This window comes from Cherax quadricarinatus, chromosome 77, assembly GCF_038502225.1.
Source record: "Cherax quadricarinatus isolate ZL_2023a chromosome 77, ASM3850222v1, whole genome shotgun sequence".
Classification (NCBI taxonomy): Eukaryota; Metazoa; Arthropoda; class Malacostraca; order Decapoda; family Parastacidae; genus Cherax; species Cherax quadricarinatus.
Window position 1 is genome coordinate 1,589,583 of NC_091368.1, and position 22,500 is coordinate 1,612,082.

The following is a 22,500-nucleotide window of genomic DNA, read 5'->3' on the forward strand; positions in this document are numbered from 1 at the left end:
ACACACACGCACACACACACACACACACACACACACACACACACACACACACACACACACACACACACACACACACACACACGCACACACACACACAGACAAGGTGGACAAAGACAGGATGTTCCAGGGAGGGGACACAGAAACAAGAGGCCACAATTGGAAGTTGAAGACACAAAATGAGTCAGAGAGATATTAGGAAGTATTTCTTCAGTCATAGAGTTGTAAGGCAGTGGAATAGCCTAGAAAATGACGTAGTGGAGGCAGGAACCATACACAGTTTTAAGACGAGGTTTGACAAAGCTCATGGAGCGGGGAGAGAGAGGGCCCAGTAGCAACCGGTGAAGAGGCGGGGCCAGGAGCTAAGACTCGACCTCTGCAACCACAAATAGGTGAGTACAAATAGGTGAGTACACACACACACACACACACACATACACACACACACACACACACACACACACACACACACACAAGCTATAAAAATTAACACATGAAACGAGAGGTTAAACTCAGTATACCTTTGTAAATGGTCCAAGTCGGACCGAAACGTCGTCGTAAGCTCCTCTCTTCCATGTGCGGATTATTTGTGTATACCTTCTTGGTTTAGAGAACAACTTACAATATCACACAACGGAAACTACCTGACAGTGTAACTGTGTAAGTAAAACTCTTGGATCTATCCTTCCTAAGGGACTTGTCCCTCTGGCCTCCTAGACGGCTACGATCTATAGCGTAGTATCAGTTTCAGATTTATTTCCTTGGAGTCCTCAACGATCAAGAGTCAGCACCTATATGATGTGTACATAGATACGATTAAATATTTTTTTCAGTAAAAATATTAATAGATACACAAATACACAGAGAAAGGAAAACAGTCAACGTCTCTAGCTTTTTATGTTGTTTTATTCATATATTTACATTTAAATACAAAAATATAAAATTTCCAGAGCTCTAGATATTTGATAGGAAAGTTTTAAGTCAATGACATTAGGCTTTTGCGGCGAAGATACCACTGAGATTATATGGACGCCTCAGAAAACACTGAAATTACGCAGTGCTATCGTAGTCGACAGTGAGACACTGCTATCGTAGACGACAGTGAGACACTGCTACCGTAGAGGACAGTGAGATACTGCTACCGTAGACGACAGTGAGATACTGCTACCGTAGACGACAGTGAGACACTGCTACCGTAGAGGACAGTGAGATACTGCTACCGTAGACGACAGTGAGATACTGCTACCGTAGAGGACAGTGAGATACTGCTACCGTAAACGACAGTGAGATACTGCTGCCGTAGACGACAGTGAGACACTGATACCGTAGACGACAGTGAGATGCTACTGCCATAGACGACAGTGAGACACTGCTATCGTAGACGACAGTGAGACACTGCTATCGTAGACGACAGTGAGATACTGCTACCGTAGAGGACAGTGAGATACTGCTACCGTAGACGACAGTGAGACACTGCTACCGTAGAGGACAGTGAGATACTGCTACCGTAGACGACAGTGAGATACTGCTACCGTAGAGGACAGTGAGATACTGCTACCGTAAACGACAGTGAGATACTGCTGCCGTAGACGACAGTGAGACACTGATACCGTAGACGACAGTGAGATGCTACTGCCATAGACGACAGTGAGACACTGCTACCGTAGAGGACAGTGAGATACTGCTACCGTAGACAACAGTGAGATACTGCTACCGTAGAGGACAGTGAGATACTGCTGCCGTAGAGGACAGTGAGACACTGCTACCGTAGAGGACAATGATATACTGCTACCGTAGACGACAGTGAGACACTGCTACTGTAGACGACAGTGAGACACTGCTACCGTAGAGGACAGTGAGATACTGCTACCGTAGACGACAGTGAGATACTGCTACCGAAGAGGACAGTGAGACACTGCTGCCGTAGACGACAGTGAGACACTGCTACCGTAGAGGACAGTGAGATACTGCTACCGTAGACGACAGTGAGATACTGCTACCGTAGAGGACAGTGAGATACTGCTACCGTAGACAACAGTGAGATACTGCTACCGTAGACGACAGTAAGATATTGCTACCGTAAACGACAGTGAAATGCTGCTACCGTAGACGAAAGTGAGATGCTGCTCTACCGTTGACGACAGTGAGACACTGCTACTGTAGACACCTATGAATCAACTTACTGACTCAGTAGAATCGTGGATACCGTTCGACCTATGCGAAGGCTTTGTAGATCCTCGGGCGCTCGCAGATGATAGGCTTCTCGTGATGGCAGCCGATGTCGTGCCAAACGATGCCGTCGTTGTAGAAGTAATTAAGAATGGCCAGACATCTCTCGTTACGCTTCTCGCGGTTGTCAGGCTGAGGTAAACCGCTGCTGCAGAAGGGACAACGTAATATGAGGACTCGAACTATTGTAATGACACGATTATAAGCAAGACACATATGCAGTGTTAGGAAATTTTTTACCTGGAGGTGCCTGGAGAAGGTTTCGGGAATCAACGCCCTCGCGGCACGGTCTGTGACCAGGCCTCATATTGCGGGTGCTTTCTGCTATGAATGGCATCTTCAGCACTGTTTTTTCAGTTATATGTATAATGTAGAAATAATAATCGTTGTGATATGTACACTATATTATAATTGTCAATGGGGAAGTGGAAAAGAATTCTTCCTCCGTAAGCCATGCGTGTCGTAAGAGGCGACTAAAATGCCGGGAGCAAGAGGCTAGTAACCCCTTCTCCTGTATACATTACTGAATGATTTATAGTCATAATTCATAAGTTAACTGCTTAAGTAACAGCCTATTAATCACACGAGGGTCATTAAGGCAGCGTATAGCCTGTAAACCACAAGTCAAAGATAAACCACTGTACGGGTGGAGTTAAAACTAATGGCAAGTGAGCTGGCCCAGTGGCTTACGCACTGGTCTGGAGTTTTAAAACTCACTTGCCATGAGTTCTAGCCCCACCCGTACCGTTGTTTGTGTGCATCCGTGTTATTACTATTCAGTGAGTCAAAGATACTTTATTCTTCAAATACATAACGAACTAAACTCCGAGTGTATATACACTGAGAAGAATACACTGCTCGATGTATATACACTGAGAAGAATACACTGCTCGATGTATATACACTGAGAAGAATACACTGCTCGATGTATATACACTGAGAAGAATACACTGCTCGATGTATATACACTGAGAAGAATACACTGCTCGATGTATATACACTGAGAAGAATACACTGCTCGATGTATATACACTGAGAAGAATACACTGCTCGATGTATATACACTGAGAAGAATACACTGCTCGATGTATATACTCTGAGAAGAATACACTGCTCGATGTATATACTCTGAGAAGAATACACTGCTCGATGTATATACACTGAGAAGAATACACTGCTCGATGTATATACACTGAGAAGAATACACTGCTCGATGTATATACACTGAGAAGAATACACTGCTCGATGTATATACACTGAGAAGAATACACTGCTCGATGTATATACACTGAGAAGAATACACTGCTCGATGTATATACACTGAGAAGAATACACTGCTCGATGTATATACACTGAGAAGAATACACTGCTCGATGTATATACACTGAGAAGAATACACTGCTCGATGTATATACACTGAGAAGAATACACTGCTCGATGTATATACACTGAGAAGAATACACTGCTCGATGTATATACACTGAGAAGAATACACTGCTCGATGTATATACACTGAGAAGAATACACTGCTCGATGTATATACACTGAGAAGAATACACTGCTCGATGTATATACACGTATAAACAGTAAATAAAAAGAATAACTCCAAGAACTAAGACCTAAAAAAATAACTCAAAGTTGAGCAATAAACAAAAATTGACGCGGTCGTGTGAAATTATTTAAAGCCACAGAAAATTATAGTCTTCGTTTTTCTAAAATTCTGAGGTAATTTTTATGTTACGGTGAGAGATGATGATGACAAGGAATTTTTTTTACAGCAAATCTCAAATTCCTACACAAAGACTGCAAAGGATTTCAATCCACGATACTACAGTGCAATAGATCTCGGACTACATGAGGCTTTAGAAGTGATTTCATGAAAACAGTCAGAACCTCTTCTATTTAAACTGCTCTCATTAAATATTTGAGTGGAATTTAGCGTACAGAGAATCGAGCCTCCAGCACCCCTTGAGCTGAAGAACCTACACGTGTTCAGTACATCAGATAATTAACTAATACTAATAATAATAATTAGAATAATGATATTAATAATATAATAATAATGGTGATAATATCCATGGGGAAGTGGAACAGAATCCTTCCTCCGTAAGCCATGCGTGTCGCAAGAGGCGACTAAAATGCCGGGAGCAAGAGGCTAGTAACCCCTTCTCCTGTATACATTGTTAAATTTAAAAAGAAAATCTTTCTTTTTCATTTTAGTTCATCCTGCCTCGGTGGGATATGAAGGGAGTGTTGATAATAATAATAATAATAATAATAATAATAATAATAATAATAATAATAATAATAATAATAATAATAATAATAATAATAATAAAAGTCCGAAAAATAATCCTTAAATTAATGAAATATCTTTAATATTATTGAAAATAAGTTAATGGTTCCTACTGTCTTTAAAAGGTCCCTAAAGCGTACTTTCTAAATATCTAAGGTATCTGAAGCGTCCCTTATTAGTTGCACTTGTGTCCTTTTACTATAAGATCCTCCATAGGCTCTCTAAAACACCCCTAAGATCCCTTAAAAGACCCTTAATATAACTTAAGCATAAATATTCATGAATAAGGGCGATAAAGATTCTCTGGTAATGTTTAGTTGACACTCACTCAGGATTTTCACAAATTTGCAAAAAAATAAAAGTTAATCAGTAGTCAGATATAAAACTCAGAGGAAGACCACGCTCAGAGGCGGGAGCGGGGGAGGAACTTACAGTCCGGTCTTGGACCAACTGAGTCCAAGGAATGGATTTCCAGAGGGCCAGGACCAGCCGAAGTCACTGAGGTAGCCGCCCGTCCACACATATTTCAACTTGTCTAAGGGGTAGAAAATGAATGGAATGAAATAAACTTTAGTTACCTGTAAAACACACACACACAAACACACACATACACACACACACACACACACACACACACACACGTGAAGCAGTATCGCTAAATAGTGCTCCCAGGATTTAGCGTTCTAGTGGCTGTCCTAAGATATTATTAGCGGTCATCGTACGTGAGTGAATCAGTGAACATACCTACAAGAGTGTAATAGCTTTCAAGAGTGCGAATAATGTGATAGGATCAAGAATTTTACAATTTAAATTTGAATGAAATTTGAGTGAGGGAGGGTAGCACTCAGCTGATCAGGCTACTGGCCGCAGTGTTGACACAAAATATCCAAACAGTTAATTGGGTTAATGGTGTGATCTGAAATATTAACAAATACATATGTTGGTTGATTATAGCAGCAGTGTAGTGATAAGGTCATAAAAGAGTGATTAAGTAAATACTGAAAGTAAGAAAAATTAGTCAATCCCCAGCTGTTGGTGTTGTGAAGGTAGCTAACATCATCAGACTTGTTATGACCATAATACTGTACTAAAGAAAAAAGAGGGAATACCAAGTCTTAAAAGAAAAAGAAAATAAAAACTTGAATGCATGATAAAGTTCCTGAAGGAGTTACAAAATTGAAGGAGTTGATAGACGACCAGCAGGAACCTCCATTGTTGTGCAGACGACGTCACTTGCCTATTTGTGGTTAATTTTGGTTAGTGTCTAAAGTCTCAAGTGTCTCGCCCTGCTGGTTGTATGCTGTACCATCTCTCTCTCCCTATTTCAGTATCAGGAGATAGATAGTCGTTAGTAAATTATCTAAATATCGCCAGGTAAACTCCAGAAGTTGTGTAGCCTAGTGAACCCCCCCCCCCCCGTTTTTCTGAGGGACAAGCTAGTAAACAAGTACGCACATACAAACACACGTGTGCACCCGTAATTATTGTTATAATAAACATTAGTATATAATAATAAGGAATTGAGTGAGAAAAAATAATCCTATAATCTTCAAAAAGTAAAGTAGCCTAGTGTGCGAAGATCTGGGCCGGGAGAGTACCGGTGAACCAACAACAACAAATAGTGTTAACGTAACCCCCCCCCCCCCCTCTTTTTCAAAGAACGACAAGCTAGTAAACACACACACACACAAACACAAGTGTACGCAATTAATATTATATAGTATATATTAGTGCATATAATAAGGAATTGATTGTGAAATTTTTTTTTATAATCTTCAAAAGAGTAGCGTAGCCTAGTGTGCGACGCACACCCACACACACACACACACACCACACACACACACACCCACACACACCCACACACACCCACACACCCACACACACCCACACACACCCACACACACCCACACACCCACACACACCCACACACACCCACACACCCACACACACCCACACACACCCACACACACCCACACACCCACACACACCTACACACACCCACCCACACACCCAACCACACACCCAACCACACACCCACCCACACACCCAACCACACACCCACCCACACACCCACCCACACACCCACACACCCACCCACACACCCACCCACACACCCCCACACACCCACACCCACACACACCCACACACCCACACACACCCACACACCCACCCACACCCACCCACACACCCCCACACACACCCACACACACCCACACACACAAACACACACACCCACACACACACCCACACACACTCACACACACCCACCCACACACCCCCCCCCCCCCCCCCCCCCACACCTCCCCACACACACACGAAACACACACACAACACACACACACACACATATTGCCAGACACACATATACTCCCCCTCTCCCCCACCGACATCTCACTCCTTCACCTGATCCCTCCCCTCCCTCTTTCACCCTCCCCCTCCCCACCTTTCCCTCACCCACTTACCCACTTGCTTCACTCTCCTTCCCACTCCCCCTCCCCACTACTCTCCTATATAGCCACAGTTCCTCCTCTACCTCCCCCCCCCCCCACACTCTGACATATACAATACTAACCTAACATACAGAATTACATAGGTTTCCCACTCTGAGGCAATCAGGATAAAACAAAAATGGGTTGCCAGAGAGCAACAAGAAAACCCAAGGGACAGGAGGAGGAAACTGCAAAGGAAGATTGGGCAGCAGAGCTCACAAAAAGGGAACAAGAATGGGAAAAGAAACTAGAAGAACTTAGCATGAGAATGGAAGAGAGGATAGACATGGAAAGCAGGAAGTGGGAGGTGAAAGTCAAAGCAGCAGAGGCCAGGATACAGAGTTTAGAAGAGGAACTGGAAAATCTGAAACAGCCTAAAGAACTAAAGAACATTATGGGATTGACAACAGAGACCGCTACCTCAGCCACAAATAAGGGGACTGTAGGGAAAGGAGGAGCAAAACTGCATGTAGAAGCTCTATCAGTGGAGACTGTAGTAAATGAAAGAGCTAAGCTATATGTGGAGGCCCTAAAAGACCACAACAGAGCCCAGGGAAAGCCGAGATGGGAAAATGACAGGCCACTGAGCCCATGTACAGTAGCTAGTGAAACTGAAGAAAGGAAAGCTGCAATGGAGGAAATCAAATTGAATGAGGGGATACACAGGGATATGCAGTGGGAGAATGAAAGGGTGAGGTCAGTCTTTGTGTATGGGCTACAGGAAGTTGAAGGGGAAACATATGAAGCAAGAAAACAAGGGGAAAAAAAAGCAATTGAAAGCATCATGAAAGTAATCGGAGAAGACGACATGACCCAGCTGGAAAATTTTCGGAGAATAGGGGGGTTTGTAAAAAAAAGAAACCGGCCAGTGAAAGTGACCTTCAAGGCAGAATCGACTCGGAACAGGATACTGCAGGAAAAAGCACGATTAAGGGACATGCCGGGATACAGGAAGGTGTATCTCGACCGCGACAGAACACAAGACGAAAGGCGGAAACTGAGAGAGATGGTACAAAGGCGAAAGGAGGAAAGAGAGGGGATGGAGAAGACAGACAGGAGATCCCAGACACAGGAAGATCAAATACAACCTCCCTCACAGCTTCCTATAGAAGCCTCCCAACCAGGTCAACCCCAGTGCAGCCAAACACTCTAAACCACAACACCCATGCCATATCCAATGCCCCCACCCACTACATTACAAACTCCACCCCCACAGCAACCACCCATAGTTCCTTATCAGGTCTCCCACTTCCCCAACCCCAATACACCTCCCAGACCACAGTCTTAGAAAAGAAGTTGAAGGTATGGTATACAAATGCAGATGGAATAACAAATAAGTATGAGGAGTGGCACGAAAGAATCAAGGAGACATCCCCAGACATAATAGCACTCACAGAAACAAAACTCACCAGAATAATAACAGATTCAATCTTTCCACCCGGATATCAAATCTTCAGGAAAGACAGAGGGAGGAGAGGGGGAGGAGGAGTTGCACTGCTCATTAAAAGCCAGTGGGGTTTTGAGAAAATGGAAGGAATGGATGGCACGGGTGAAAGGGACTACTTAGTAGGAACAATCCAGTCTGAGGGACATAAATTGATAATTGCAGTAATGTACAACCCACCACAGAACTGCAGGAGACCAAGAGAAGAATACGATGAGAGCAACAGAGCCATGGTCGACACACTAGCCGAGGTGGCCAGGAGAGCACACGTGGGGGGAGCAAAGTTACTAGTTATGGGTGATTTCAATCACAAGGAGATTGACTGGGAAAACCTGGAGCCCCATGGGGGTTCCGAAACATGGAGAGCCAAGATGATGGATGTAGTACTGGAAAACCTCATGCATCAACATGTTAGAGACACTACCAGAGAGAGAGGAGAAGATGAACCAGCAAGACTGGACCTTGTATTCACCTTGAGTAGTTCAGACATCGAGGATATCTTGTATGAAAGGCCCCTGGGAGCTAGTGATCATGTGGTTCTGTGCTTCGACTACATAGTTGAGCTCCAAGTGGAGAGAGTAGCAGGAATAGGATGGGAAAAACCAAACTACAAAAGGGGGAACTACTCAGGCATGAGGAACTTCCTTCAAAACATTCAGTGGGAGAGGGAACTGACAGGAAAACCAGTACAAGAAATGATGGACTATGTGGCAACAAAATGCAAGGAGGCAGAGGAGAGGTTTGTTCCCAAGGGAAACAGAAATAATGGGAAGAACAGAACGAGTCCTTGGTTCACCCAAAGGTGTAGGGAGGCAAAAACTAGGTGTACTAGAGAATGGAAAAGGTACAGAAGACAGAGAACTCAGGAAAATAAAGAGATTAGCCGAAGAGCCAGAAATGAATATGCACAGATAAGAAGGGAGGCTCAGCGACAATATGAAAATGACATAGCATCGAAAGTCAAGACTGACCCGAAGCTGTTGTACAGCCACATCAGGAGGAAAACAACAGTCAAGGACCAGGTAATCAGACTGAGGAAGGGTGATGGGGAATTCACAAGCAACGACCGAGAGGTATGTCAGGAGCTCAACACGAGATTTAAAGAAGTATTTACAGTGGAAACCAGTAGGACTCCAGGAAATCAGAACAGGGGGGTACACCAGCAAGTGCTGGATGAGGTACATATAACCAAGGAGGAAGTGAAGAAGCTGCTATGCGAACTTGACACCTCAAAGGCGGTGGGACCAGACAACATCTCTCCATGGGTCCTTAAAGAGGGAGCAGAGATATTGTGTGTGCCATTAACAAAGATCTTCAACACATCATTTGAAACTGGGCAACTCCCTGAGGTATGGAAGATGGCAAATGTAGTCCCAATTTTTAAAAAGGGAGACAGACATGAGGCACTAAACTACAGACCTGTATCACTAACGTGTATAGTATGCAAGGTCATGGAGAAGATCATCAGGAGGAGAGTGGTGGAGCACCTGGAAAGAAACAAGTGTATAATTGACAACCAGCATGGTTTCAGGGAAGGAAAATCCTGTGTCACAAATCTACTAGAGTTTTATGACAAGGTGACAGAAGTAAGACAAGAGAGAGAGGGGTGGATCGACTGCATTTTTTTGGACTGCAAAAAGGCCTTCGACACAGTTCCTCACAAGAGGTTACTGAAAAAGATAGAAGATCAGGCACACATAACAGGAAAGGCACTGCAATGGATCAGAGAATACCTGACAGGGAGGCAACAACGAGTCATGGTACGTGACGAGGTGTCAGAGTGGGCGCTTGTGACAAGCGGGGTTCCACAGGGGTCAGTCCTAGGACCTGTGCTGTTCTTGGTATATGTGAACGACATAACGGAAGGGATAGACTCAGAAGTGTCCTTGTTTGCAGATGATGTGAAGTTAATGAGAAGAATCAAATCGGATGAGGATCAGGCAGGACTACAAAGAGACCTGGACAGGCTGCAAGCCTGGTCCAGCAACTGGCTCCTTGAGTTTAACCCTGCCAAATGCAAAGTCATGAAGATTGGGGAAGGGCAAAGAAGACCGCAGACACAATATAGTTTAGATGGCCAAAGACTGCAAACCTCACTCAAGGAAAAAGATCTGGGGGTGAGTATAACACCGAGCATATCTCCTGAGGCGCACATAAATCAGATAACTGCTGCAGCATACGGGCGCCTGGCAAACCTACGGATAGCGTTCCGATACCTCAGTAAGGAGTCGTTCAAGACCCTGTATACCATTTACGTCAGGCCCATACTGGAGTATGCAGCACCAGTTTGGAATCCACACCTAGTCAAGCACGTCAAGAAATTAGAGAAAGTGCAAAGGTTTGCAACAAGACTAGTCCCAGAGCTACGGGGATTGTCCTACGAAGAAAGGTTGAGGGAAATCGGCCTGACGACACTGGAGGCCAGGAGGGTCAGGGGAGACATGATAACGACATATAAAATACTGCGCGGAATAGACAAGGTGGACAAAGACAGGATGTTCCAGAGATGGGACACAGACACAAGAGGTCACAATTGGAAGTTGAAGACTCAGATGAATCGAAGGGATGTTAGGAAGTATTTCTTCAGTCATAGAGTAGTCAAGTCATGGAATAGTCTAGAAAGTGAAGTAGTGGAGGCAGGAACCATACATAGTTTTAAGGCGAGGTATGATAAAGCTCATGTAGCAGGGAGAGAGAGGACCTAGTAGCAATCAGTGAAGAGGCGGGGCCAGGAGCTATGACTCGACCCCTGCAACCACAAATAGGTGAGTACAAATAGGTGAGTACACACACACAGGAGAAGAGTGGTGGAACACCTAGAAAGGAATGATCTCATCAACAGCAGCCAGCATGGTTTCAGGGACGGGGAATCCTGTGTCACAAACCTACTGGAGTTCTATGACATGGTGACAGCAGTAAGACAAGAGAGAGAGGGGTGGGTGGATTGCATTTTCTTGGACTGCAAGAAGGCGTTTGACACAGTTCCACACAAGAGATTGGTGCAAAAACTGGAGGACCAAGCAGGGATAACAGGGAAGGCACTACAATGGATCAGGGAATACTTGTCAGGAAGACAGCAGCGAGTCATGGTACGTGGCGAGGTGTCAGAGTGGGCACCTGTGACCAGCGGGGTCCCGCAGGGGTCAGTCCTAGGACCAGTGCTGTTTCTGGTATTTGTGAACGACATGACGGAAGGAATAGACTCTGAGGTGTCCCTGTTTGCAGATGACGTGAAGTTGATGAGAAGAATTCACTCGATCGAAGACCAGGCAGAACTACAAAGGGATCTGGACAGGCTGCAGACCTGGTCCAGCAATTGGCTCCTGGAGTTCAATCCCACCAAGTGCAAAGTCATGAAGATTGGGGAAGGGCAAAGAAGACCGCAGACGGAGTACAGTCTAGGGGGCCAGAGACTACAAACCTCACTCAAGGAAAAAGATCTTGGGGTGAGTATAACACCAGGCACATCTCCTGAAGCGCACATCAACCAAATAACTGCTGCAGCATATGGGCGCCTGGCAAACCTCAGAACAGCATTCCGACATCTTAATAAGGAATCATTCAGGACCCTGTACACCGTGTACGTTAGGCCCATATTGGAGTATGCGGCACCAGTTTGGAACCCACACCTAGCCAAGCACGTAAAGAAACTAGAGAAAGTGCAAAGGTTTGCAACAAGACTAGTCCCAGAGCTAAGAGGTATGTCCTACGAGGAGAGGTTAAGGGAAATCAACCTGACGACACTGGAGGACAGGAGAGATAGGGGGGACATGATAACGACATACAAAATACTGAGAGGAATTGACAAGGTGGACAAAGACAGGATGTTCCAGAGATTGGACACAGTAACAAGGAGACACAGTTGGAAGCTGAAGACACAGATGAATCACAGGGATGTTAGGAAGTATTTCTTCAGCCACAGAGTAGTCAGTAAGTGGAATAGTTTGGGAAGCGATGTAGTGGAGGCAGGATCCATACATAGCTTTAAGCAGAGGTATGATAAAGCTCACGGCTCAGGGAGAGTGACCTAGTAGCGATCAGTGAAGAGGCGGGGCCAGGAGCTCGGACTCGACCCCCGCAACCTCAACTAGGTGAGTACAACTAGGTGAGTACACACACACACACACACACACACACACACACACACACACACACACACACATGACAACGTTATTTAGATTATGGTCACTTACGGGTAACCCAGATTTTGACAACCAAAATATCCAATGGTCCAAGTAATTAAGGTTAGGCTATGATATCTCCAGTTTAGACTCTTAGGCTTGGTTAGAGTGGGTTAGGTTACTTTGGGTTAGATAAATTCCAACATAAATTGAAGATTCTTACTCACCATAAGCGATGATTTCACTGATGATTCTGTTTTCTTCATACGTTTCGATGCTGACACCTTGCCATCCAGGTCCTAGACTTTGGCAGTAAAAGTTTGCTTTGTCCCACGGGTAGTTGATACCGCCATCATGTCGCCAGGAGAAGTGGTAGTCACTATAGGCGGTGCTTAGGTCAGTCTGTAGGCAGATAATATGTAATTAAGAACACGAAGGCAATACCGTAACCGGTACAAAACAAACAACTCACGACGACGTTTTGGTCCGACTTGGATTATTAAGTAGTCACACTAACGCACGAAGGAAAGGGAGCCAGTATGCATACGAGAGGAAGGCAGGGAAAGGACAGAGGGAGAAGGAAGTGGAGATGGTAGTAACAAGGGTAATGCTGGAAATGGAAGTAGTAATAGTAATTAGTCGTTGGTTGGGGGAGTAAAGTACACAAGAGACAGAAAGTGTAGTGAAGCGAGGCAATAGTAGTAGTAGTAGTAGTAATAGCAGTAGAAGTAGTAGTAGTAGAAGCAGCAGTATTAGTAGTAGTAGGAGTAGTAGTAGATTAAATAACAAAAGGCACAATACCACCTTCTCTCCTTTCTGTTAGTGTGACTTTGTAAATGGTTCAAGTCGAACCGAAACGTCGTCGTAAGCTCCTCTCTCCTACGTGTGGGTTATTTATGTAGTAGTTGATTACAAACACGTGCTATTGACATTGATGAACAAGAGTTACTGGTTCCGAGAAACGTTTTATTTTAACCACGTTTCGCTAAAGGCATTGTGAAATGTTTTCATTTGCATTGCATCTGAGTCTGTTTCAAAATGCAAATCGAAAAGGAATGTTCAGAAAATTTCCGGTTCATTCATGATGTGTTCGGAAACTGACATTTCGTGTATTCTTAAAACGACAACTTGTGTATATTGTTTAAATGTATAAACACGGTGTTTGCACACAGAAAAACATGATGTTATCTGAACTCATACATGGGTTAAACATGTACCATACAAACACCACTAGACCATAATGGTATTGTCTTGTGTAAGGAATACTGATACGTGAGCTGGTGGCTTCACATTTGCTATCCATTCCCATGATTACTATCACTGGCAAATTTGATGCCACCGGTTTGGTTCCAGCGTTCCTCTACACAATTTCGATCTTTCACGTTATGGGAAGTTCATATCTAATGATGGTACATACTTTAGTGGTTTAGGAATGCAGGTGTGGGACTGTCACCTGAAATATGCAAAGTCTGGATAGTGACTTAATAATTGTCAACACGCCAGCATCAACACGCTACCTTTCCTCTGAGAAATCTTCCCCTCAATCTACCCGTTGCTGTTCTTGCAACATTGCATAGCTGCTGATGATGCACGGAGACGCATGAAAGATCTTGAGCTGAAGATTTCCCTCCCCCCAAGGCTTGTTTTACACACACACACACACACACACACACACACACACACACATATATATATATATATATATATATATATATATATATACACACACACACACACACATATATATATATATATATATATATATATATATATATATATATATATATATATATATATGTAGTTTTTTTTTATTATTATTTTTATTATCACACTGGCCGATTCCCACCAAGGCAGGGTGGCCCGAAAAAGAAAAACTTTCACCATCATTCACTCCATCACTGTCTTGCCAGAAGGGTGCTTTACACTACAGTTTTTAAACTGCAACATTAACACCCCTCCTTCAGAGTGCAGGCACTGTACTTCCCATCTCCAGGACTCAAGTCCGGCCTGCCGGTTTCCCTGAACCCCTTCATAAATGTTACTTTGCTCACACTCCAACAGCACGTCAAGTATTAAAAACCATTCGTCTCCTTTCACTCCTATTAAACACGCTGGAAATCCAAACCCCTCGCACACAAAACCTCCTTTTCCCCCTCCCTCCAACCTTTCCTAGGCCGACCCCTACCCCGCCTTCCTTCCACTACAGACTGATACACTCTTGAAGTCATTCTGTCTCACTCCATTCTCTCTACATGTCCGAACCACCTCAACAACCCTTCCTCAGCCCTCTGGACAACAGTTTTGGTAATCCCGCACCTCCTCCTAACTTCCAAACTACGAATTCTCTGCATTATAATCACGCCACACATTGCCCTCAGACATGACATCTTCACTGCCTCCAGCCTTCTCCTCGCTGCAACATTCATCACCCATGCTTCACACCCATATAAGAGCGTTGGTAAAACTATACTCTCATACATTCCCCATATATATATATATATATATATATATATGTGTGTGTGTGTGTGTGTGTGTGTGTGTGTGTGTGTGTGTGTGTGTGTGTGTGTGTGTGTGTGTGTGTGTGTGTGTGTGTGTGTATGTGTGTGTGTGTGTGCGTCTGGGTGTGTGTACTCACCTAGTTGTACTCACCTAGTTGTGGTTGCAGGGGTCGAGTCATAACTCCTGGCCCCGCCTCTTCACTGGCCATTACTGGGTCAATCTCCCTGCACCATGAGCTTTATCATACCTCTTCTTAAAGTTATGTAGGGTGTATGTGTGTGTGTGTGTGTGTGTATGTGTAAGACAAGCCTCAGGGGGAGGGAAATTTTCAGCTCAAGATCTTCCACGCGTCTCCGTGCGTCATCAGGAGCTATGCAATGTGGAGCTATGCGGAGTAAACATGTTTGCTTATAATAAGACTTACCAGCACTCCTGCAATGGCTTGCTGCAAATTTAACTGAACGCCATGAACGGCGGAGGAGATTGGAGCAACTGTTGTATGAAGGACACCATCAGCACCATGGGAGAGTCCTACACCATGGGAGAGTCCTACACCATGGGAGAGTCCTACACCATGGGAGAGTCCTACACCATGGGAGAGTCCTACACCGCGGGAGAGTCCTACGCCATGGGAAAGTCCTGTACCGCCAAACCCAGTTCCACGAAGACCTACACCACTGTGGGAAATTCCTGCACCACCAAGACTTACACCACCAACACCTACACCACCGTGGGAGATTCCTACGCTACTGAAACCCTTTCCACTTACGCTACCGTGGGAGATATCTACACCACCAATACCTATACCATCGTGGGAGATTCCTACGCTACTGAAACCTTTTCCATCTACACCACCAACACTTTCACCACTAACACCTATACCACCGTGGGAGACACCTACACCACCGTGGGAGACACCTACACCACCAACACCTACACCACCGTGGGAGACACCTCCACTACCAGCACCTAAACCACCAACACCTACACTACCGTGGGAGACACCTACACCACCAACACCTACTCCACCATGGGAGATTCCTACGCTACCGAAACCTTTGCCACCTACAACACCGTGGGAGACGCCTAGACTACCAGCACCTACACCACCAACACCTACACCACCAACACCTACACCACCGTGGGAGACACCTACACTACCATCACCTAAACCACCAACACCTACATCACCGTGGGAGACACCTAAACCACCAACACCTACACCACTGTGGGAGACACTTGCACCACCACCACCTACACCACCATGGGAAATGCCAATTGGGCCAAGACCTACACCACCATGGAAGATACCAACTGAACCAAGACCTACACCACCATGGGAGATTCCGACATCTCCGAGCCCTTTCCCACCAAGACCTACACCACCATGGGAGACTCCAGCACCACCATGGGAGACTCCTACACCTCCAAGCTTTTTCCTGCCAAGACCTACACCACCATGGGAAACTCCCACACTAGTATGGGAAACTCCTACACCACCATGGGAGACTCCTACACCTCCGAGCCCTTTCCCACCACTATGGGAGGCTCCTACACCACCATGGGGGATTGCTACACTAGCATGGGAGACTCCTACACCACCATGGGAGAGATCTACACTACCATGGGAGAGACCTACACCACCATGGGAGACTCCAACACCGAGCCCTTTCCCACCAAGACCTACACCACCATGAGAGACTCCTACACTACCATGGGAGACTCCTACACCACCATGGGAGACTCCTACACCACCATGGGAGACTCCTACACCACCATGGGAGACTCCTACACCACCAGGGGAGACTCCTACACCACCATGGGAGACTCCAACACCGAGCCCTTTCCCACCAAGACCTACACCACCGTGGGAAACTCCTACACCACCATGGGAGACTCCTACACCACCATGGGAGACTCTAACACCGAGCCCTATCCCACCAAGACCTACACCACCATGGGAGAGACCTACACCACCATGGGAGACTCCAACACCGAGCCCTTTCCCACCAAGACCTACACCACCATGAGAGACTCCTACACCACCATGGGAGACTCCTACACCACCATGGGAGACTCCAACACCGAGCCCTCTCCCACCAAGACCTACACCACCATGGGAGAGACCTACACCACCATGGGAGAGACCTACACCACCATGGGAGAGACCTACACCACCATGGGAGACTCCAACACCGAGCCCTTTCCCACCAAGACCTACACCACCATGAGAGACTCCTACACCACCATGGGAGACTCCTACACCACCATGGGAGACTCCTACACCACCATGGGAGACTCCTACACCACCATGGGAGACTCCAACACCGAGCCCTCTCCCACCAAGACCTACATCACCGTGGGAGACTCCTGGTAACTTCTCAGTGGAGACCACTAGCACCACTGATAGCACCAACAGTGTCTTCATCTGAAAAAATATAACATTATTACTCGACTCAAGAAATCGTAATGACACGATTGCAAATAAACCATACCCCCGGCCGGGATTGAACCCGCGGTCATAGAGTCTCAAAACTCCAGCCATGAGTCATTTTGACGGCAGTGAAGGGACTTGAGCTAGAGTTCGTCACGGCCACGCTAGCTGGAGATTCGTCTGTAAAAACTTGCATTTGTGGTCACAGAGGTGCCTGTGCTAACTTTCCTATGGTGTAGAAATATACCTAGTTGGATGAATCTTATTGTGGCTAGCTGGTCTAGTGGCTAACGCGACGGGCTGGAGTTTTGTGACTCTATGACCGCGGGTTCAATCCCGGCCGGGGGTATGGTTTATAACATTATTATATTACAGTAACTCAGAAAAAGATTGAAAACAATACATTGACAGTAATGTTTAGGTCCATTATGTGCCATTAGCAAGTAACTTTTGTGAGTTAGTAATGGTCCAGGGGTCGAAACGTCGTCTAAAGTTATCTCTCTTAAGTGCAGGTTATTTATGGACTGTTTCAACTGCGGTATAACGACGTTTGGGTTAGTAGTGACTCTTATTACTCAGTGAATAATTGTTATCACTTGACATTAAAGGGCTTTTTCCGACACAAGGATCATTAACCTTTAAATGCGTATAATGGCGTAATGTGACCTATAGGCTAATAGCATCTAATAGCCTATAGGCTAATAGCATCTAATAGCCTATAGGCTAATAGCATCTAATAGCCTATAAGCTAATAACATCTAATAGCCTATAGGCTAATAGCATATAATAGCCTATAAGCTAATAACATCTAATAGCCTATAGGCTAATAGCATCTAATAGCTTATAAGTTAATAGCATCTAATAGCCTATAGGCTAATAGCATCTAATAGCCTATAAGCTAACAGCATCTAATAGCCTATAAGCTAATAGAATCTAATAGCCTATAGGCTATTAGATGCTATTAGCCTTTTAAGGCTGATATTTAACTATGGGTGATAAGGATCAAATACCACAGGAACATTTAGCTATTAAGCTAGTAAATTAGTACCACAACTAATATTATTAATATTGATATTAATACTACTACTATTATTAAGACTATTATTCACACTACTATTAATAATATTGATAATACTACTAATTTTGCTGCCGGTGACACTGCTAGTACTATTGTAATCACTATAAGCTAGTTAGTTCCTAGGTCAGCTCCCATTTTATCTAGTTCTCCTAATGGAAAAATAACTTTAAGCACCCTATTGGAAATAAGTTACGCTATTTGTCTTCATTAGGTTATTCTAGTATACATTTCCATGATATACTAATGATGTATACATATAACTTTTACGGTTTAATAGCAAATGGGTGTCCGCTGGAGCCTTGTAAACTAATTAAGTCAGAGTGACTTCTTGACTTGCCAAAATTGCGTTTGAATGTTGTTTTGTGTTCAGTTTTGTGTACGAGTGTTTTCAAGTGTTGATTTAGAGTACATTTGTTCTTTAGTATTCAGTAATACTTGTGATCTCAAATATTCAGTATCACGAGAGTTCTTAGGTGTTCAGAACTGCTCGTTCTCTACTACTCAGTAATACTTATGTATTCTACTGCGTTCATAATTGTCTATGTCTCTGTAAAATCGTTCTATAACACATGTTTCTCTTGCGTTTAATATGTGTGTTCTCAAGTGTTTAATATGCATAATGTATATTCTTGAGTGTTCTTCGGCATGCGTTCTCTAGCCTATGCCCCAGCTAGAGATATTTCTATCTTACCGTGCCCAGGATGATTGTGGCACTCTCACTACGCGCAAGTAGCCTTATATATCACAGCTTAAGTTCAAGGTATTTATATATTTTTTCTGGGATAGGAACCTGTATCAGTCCAACCGGTGCCCAGGAGAGAGGGAGAAGATAAATAAGGTGAGGCAGGAAGAGGCTAGGAGGTAGAATGTTAAAAGAAAGGTGAGGATCATGAAAAGCAAGTGGAGGAAGAAAAAATTAGAATAAGAAGGTGGAGAAGACAGATGAGAGAGAAAAAAAAGAGTAATTTTAAGAGTTAACAAGGAAAAGCAGAAATGCAATTTTGAAATCCTTATAATGAAAGCTTTCCAAAAATGCGTTTGTATTTCGAGATGTTAAACCTAAACCCTACGAGATGCGAACTTGGTGAATGGATAGCCAGCGATTATAGGGTAAGAAAAAGAGGTAATATAATGATCATGATGTGTGGAAAGGTCAATGTGATCAAGTGGGTATTTCTTAGAGGAAGGTAGCGTGCAGGAAGTCGATGCAAGGTTTCTTTCATTTCTTCTTTTAATAACAGGTTCTGTTAACCTTTTTAATTTAAGTAGTCTCTTTGGCTTCCAGTTGGACATCCCAATGAACCACTACACTCTTACTATTTAGCCCGAACTTTGTCACCTTAAAAACGGTGGTGAGAGAACATTTACCCAAGAAATAACTCGAAACAATAAATATAAATTTGCAAAAATCAGATTTAGAAAGGATATGGGAAAGTATTGCTGTAGCAGAAGGGTTATGGATAAGTGCAACAAGTTGCCATATAGCGTAGGTGAGAGTTTCTAAGAATGTGGGGTCATGGAATCAAACTGAAGAGTCATAGTGTGAATCTTGCCAGAAAGGTAACCAAGATTCTTAGATCGTTTCATCACCAGAATCCATCCTTTAGATCTCCCCTGGAAACATCCTCTCTGAGAAGACGAGTGCATCTGATAATGGTAATTGTGATGGACCGATTACAACGTCTTCTACATCTCTACTGCTTCTGCTGTCTTCTGTACTCGACTGAAGAAGCCTAGTGTGTAGGCGATACGTTTCGGAATAAAGATACCTAACTGTTGCAGGTGTGTTTTACTTATGAGCTCTGAGAAGACCTTCGTTGATGGCGTCGTGTCTGAACTGAAATATATACAATTTAGCAAAATAATGCTGTGCTTATTATCTAAGTGTCATCTTGGATCAACGCCTAATGATTATGATGATGATGATGATTAAAATGATGATGATGGTGATGATGATAATGATGATAATGATGATAATGATGATAATGGTGATGAGAGTAGTGAAATTGCTACTACTGTTTCGAAAATAACAACAGCAGTATCAACTATTACTGCTATTATTACTGCTACCACACTTCTAATGCTACTACTACTAATACTTCAGCTACTATTTCTTGTACTATTGTAACTTCAGCTACTAATAACCTAAATAATAATAATAATAATAATAATAATAATAATAATAATAATAATAATAATAATAATAATAATAATAATATTATTATTATTATTATTATTATTATTATTATTATTATCATTATTATTATTACTATTATAATTAATATTATTATTATTAGTAGTAGTTGTACTAGTAGTAGTAGTAGTAGTAGTAGTAGTAGTAGTAGTAGTAGTAGTAGTAGTAGTAGTAGTAGTAGTGGTAGTAGTAGTAGTAGTAGTAGTAGTGGTAGTAGTAGTAGTAGTAGTAGCAACAATAACAGTATTAGCAGTAATCACATTAAACTAGATATTAACATTAAATATTACATGATGGTAATATATGATTCACAGACCAATTGCTAACAGATCTTTCATTCTTTTCCCCTCCTCCAAACACTCATTCTCAGTCCTACCTCCTCCTTCTCCTTCCCCCCTCTCTCGTCTCCTTTCCCTCCTCTGCCTTCCTCCCACCACCTGTATATCTAAGCACTTGGGTCACTGAACAAGATGCTGTGGACTTGGTGCTCAGGACCCGCCCCTCAAGTTCTTCTAGTAATCTAGACGATGGAGGCATCGTGGAAAAGTGATCACTTTCACCCACTTGTAAGTTATATTACCCTGCACTGTGCTTCAGCTGACCTTTTCATGCTTTCTTCCTGCTAAGAAACACTCCCTCTCACTCCATCTGATTCTTCCACGCTCTCTTCAGCTAAGAAACATCCCTCACTCCATCTGAATCTTTCACGCTTTTTTCCTGGTAAGAAACACTGCTATTCCGTCCATCTGATTCTTCCACGCTTTTTTCCTGGTAAGAAACACTGCTATTCCATCCATCTGATTCTTCCACGCTCTCTTCCGCTAAGAAACACTTCTATTCATTCCACCTGTTTCTCTTTGTCTCTCTTCCATTAGTAAACACTCCTACTTACTCCTAACTCATCAAGGGATATATAATTTCAGCAAGTTGACTGGAACATTTTAATTGTAAATCTAGCGTTCAACGACTTGACAGAGGCTCTCGAGGGACAAAATGAACTACTGAATCACAAGGTCATTCAGAATGTACCTGCCACTGCAATAACACTTATTCACGATTGCTTTTTATAGCAGTTTGTGAGTGAAATATCTAGAAGTAATAACCTGCTAGACGTAATTCTGGTAAATAAGGGGACTCCATTAAATATGGGCACGAGTGGCCAAATCTTTTCAGATTACATAAAAGTTTGATAGTATGAATATTGCAGATAATATGAATATTGAAGAGTTTTGCTAGGTAGATAGCAATGGACTTAGAGAACACCTGGCTATTATGGAATGGGTTAACTTGGCCATTGATTATACAGTTTGACCAATAGTTATATTAGCCTTACCAATTATTATAGCAATGAAGATCTTACATGCAACAACGAAGAGGAATTTCAGTATGACATATTTCTAAATACCGTATAAGTTACCCTAGGAACATATATTTTATAAGAAGGTAAAAGATCAATCGAAAATGATCCCAAATGACTGAGCAGGAGGTTAAAACGTGTTTTCGAAGGAGAAGAGGAATTTACAGATACGTAAGTCATGCGTGTCGTCAGAGGCGACTAATATGCCTGGAGCAAGGGACTAGTTACCCTTTCTCCTGTATAAATAGTATGAATAAAAACTCGAAAACCTTATGGTTTTCTTTATCGGGTCACCCTGCCTAGGTGGGAGACGGCCAGTATGTTGAAAAAGAAACTAAAAAAATAGGTTAAAAAAGACAGGA

At 43.4% G+C, this 22,500-nt stretch overlaps 1 protein-coding gene across 1 annotated transcript in view; it reads right to left on the reverse strand.

Moving 5' to 3' along the window:
* Nucleotides 1–885: 885 nt before the first annotated feature.
* LOC128702031 (uncharacterized PE-PGRS family protein PE_PGRS24-like) overlaps nt 886–22,500 on the reverse strand; it is a 30,599-nt gene continuing 8,984 nt past the window's right edge. Inside the window, exons 4-7 of the mRNA XM_070101410.1 lie at nt 15,500–17,503; nt 12,804–12,978; nt 4,955–5,057; nt 886–2,374 (exon numbers count right to left, since the gene is read on the reverse strand). Coding sequence (XP_069957511.1) covers nt 2,212–2,374; nt 4,955–5,057; nt 12,804–12,978; nt 15,500–17,503 — 2,445 coding nt within the window. The 3' untranslated portion in view covers nt 886–2,211. The remainder of the gene's footprint in view (nt 2,375–4,954; nt 5,058–12,803; nt 12,979–15,499; nt 17,504–22,500) is intronic.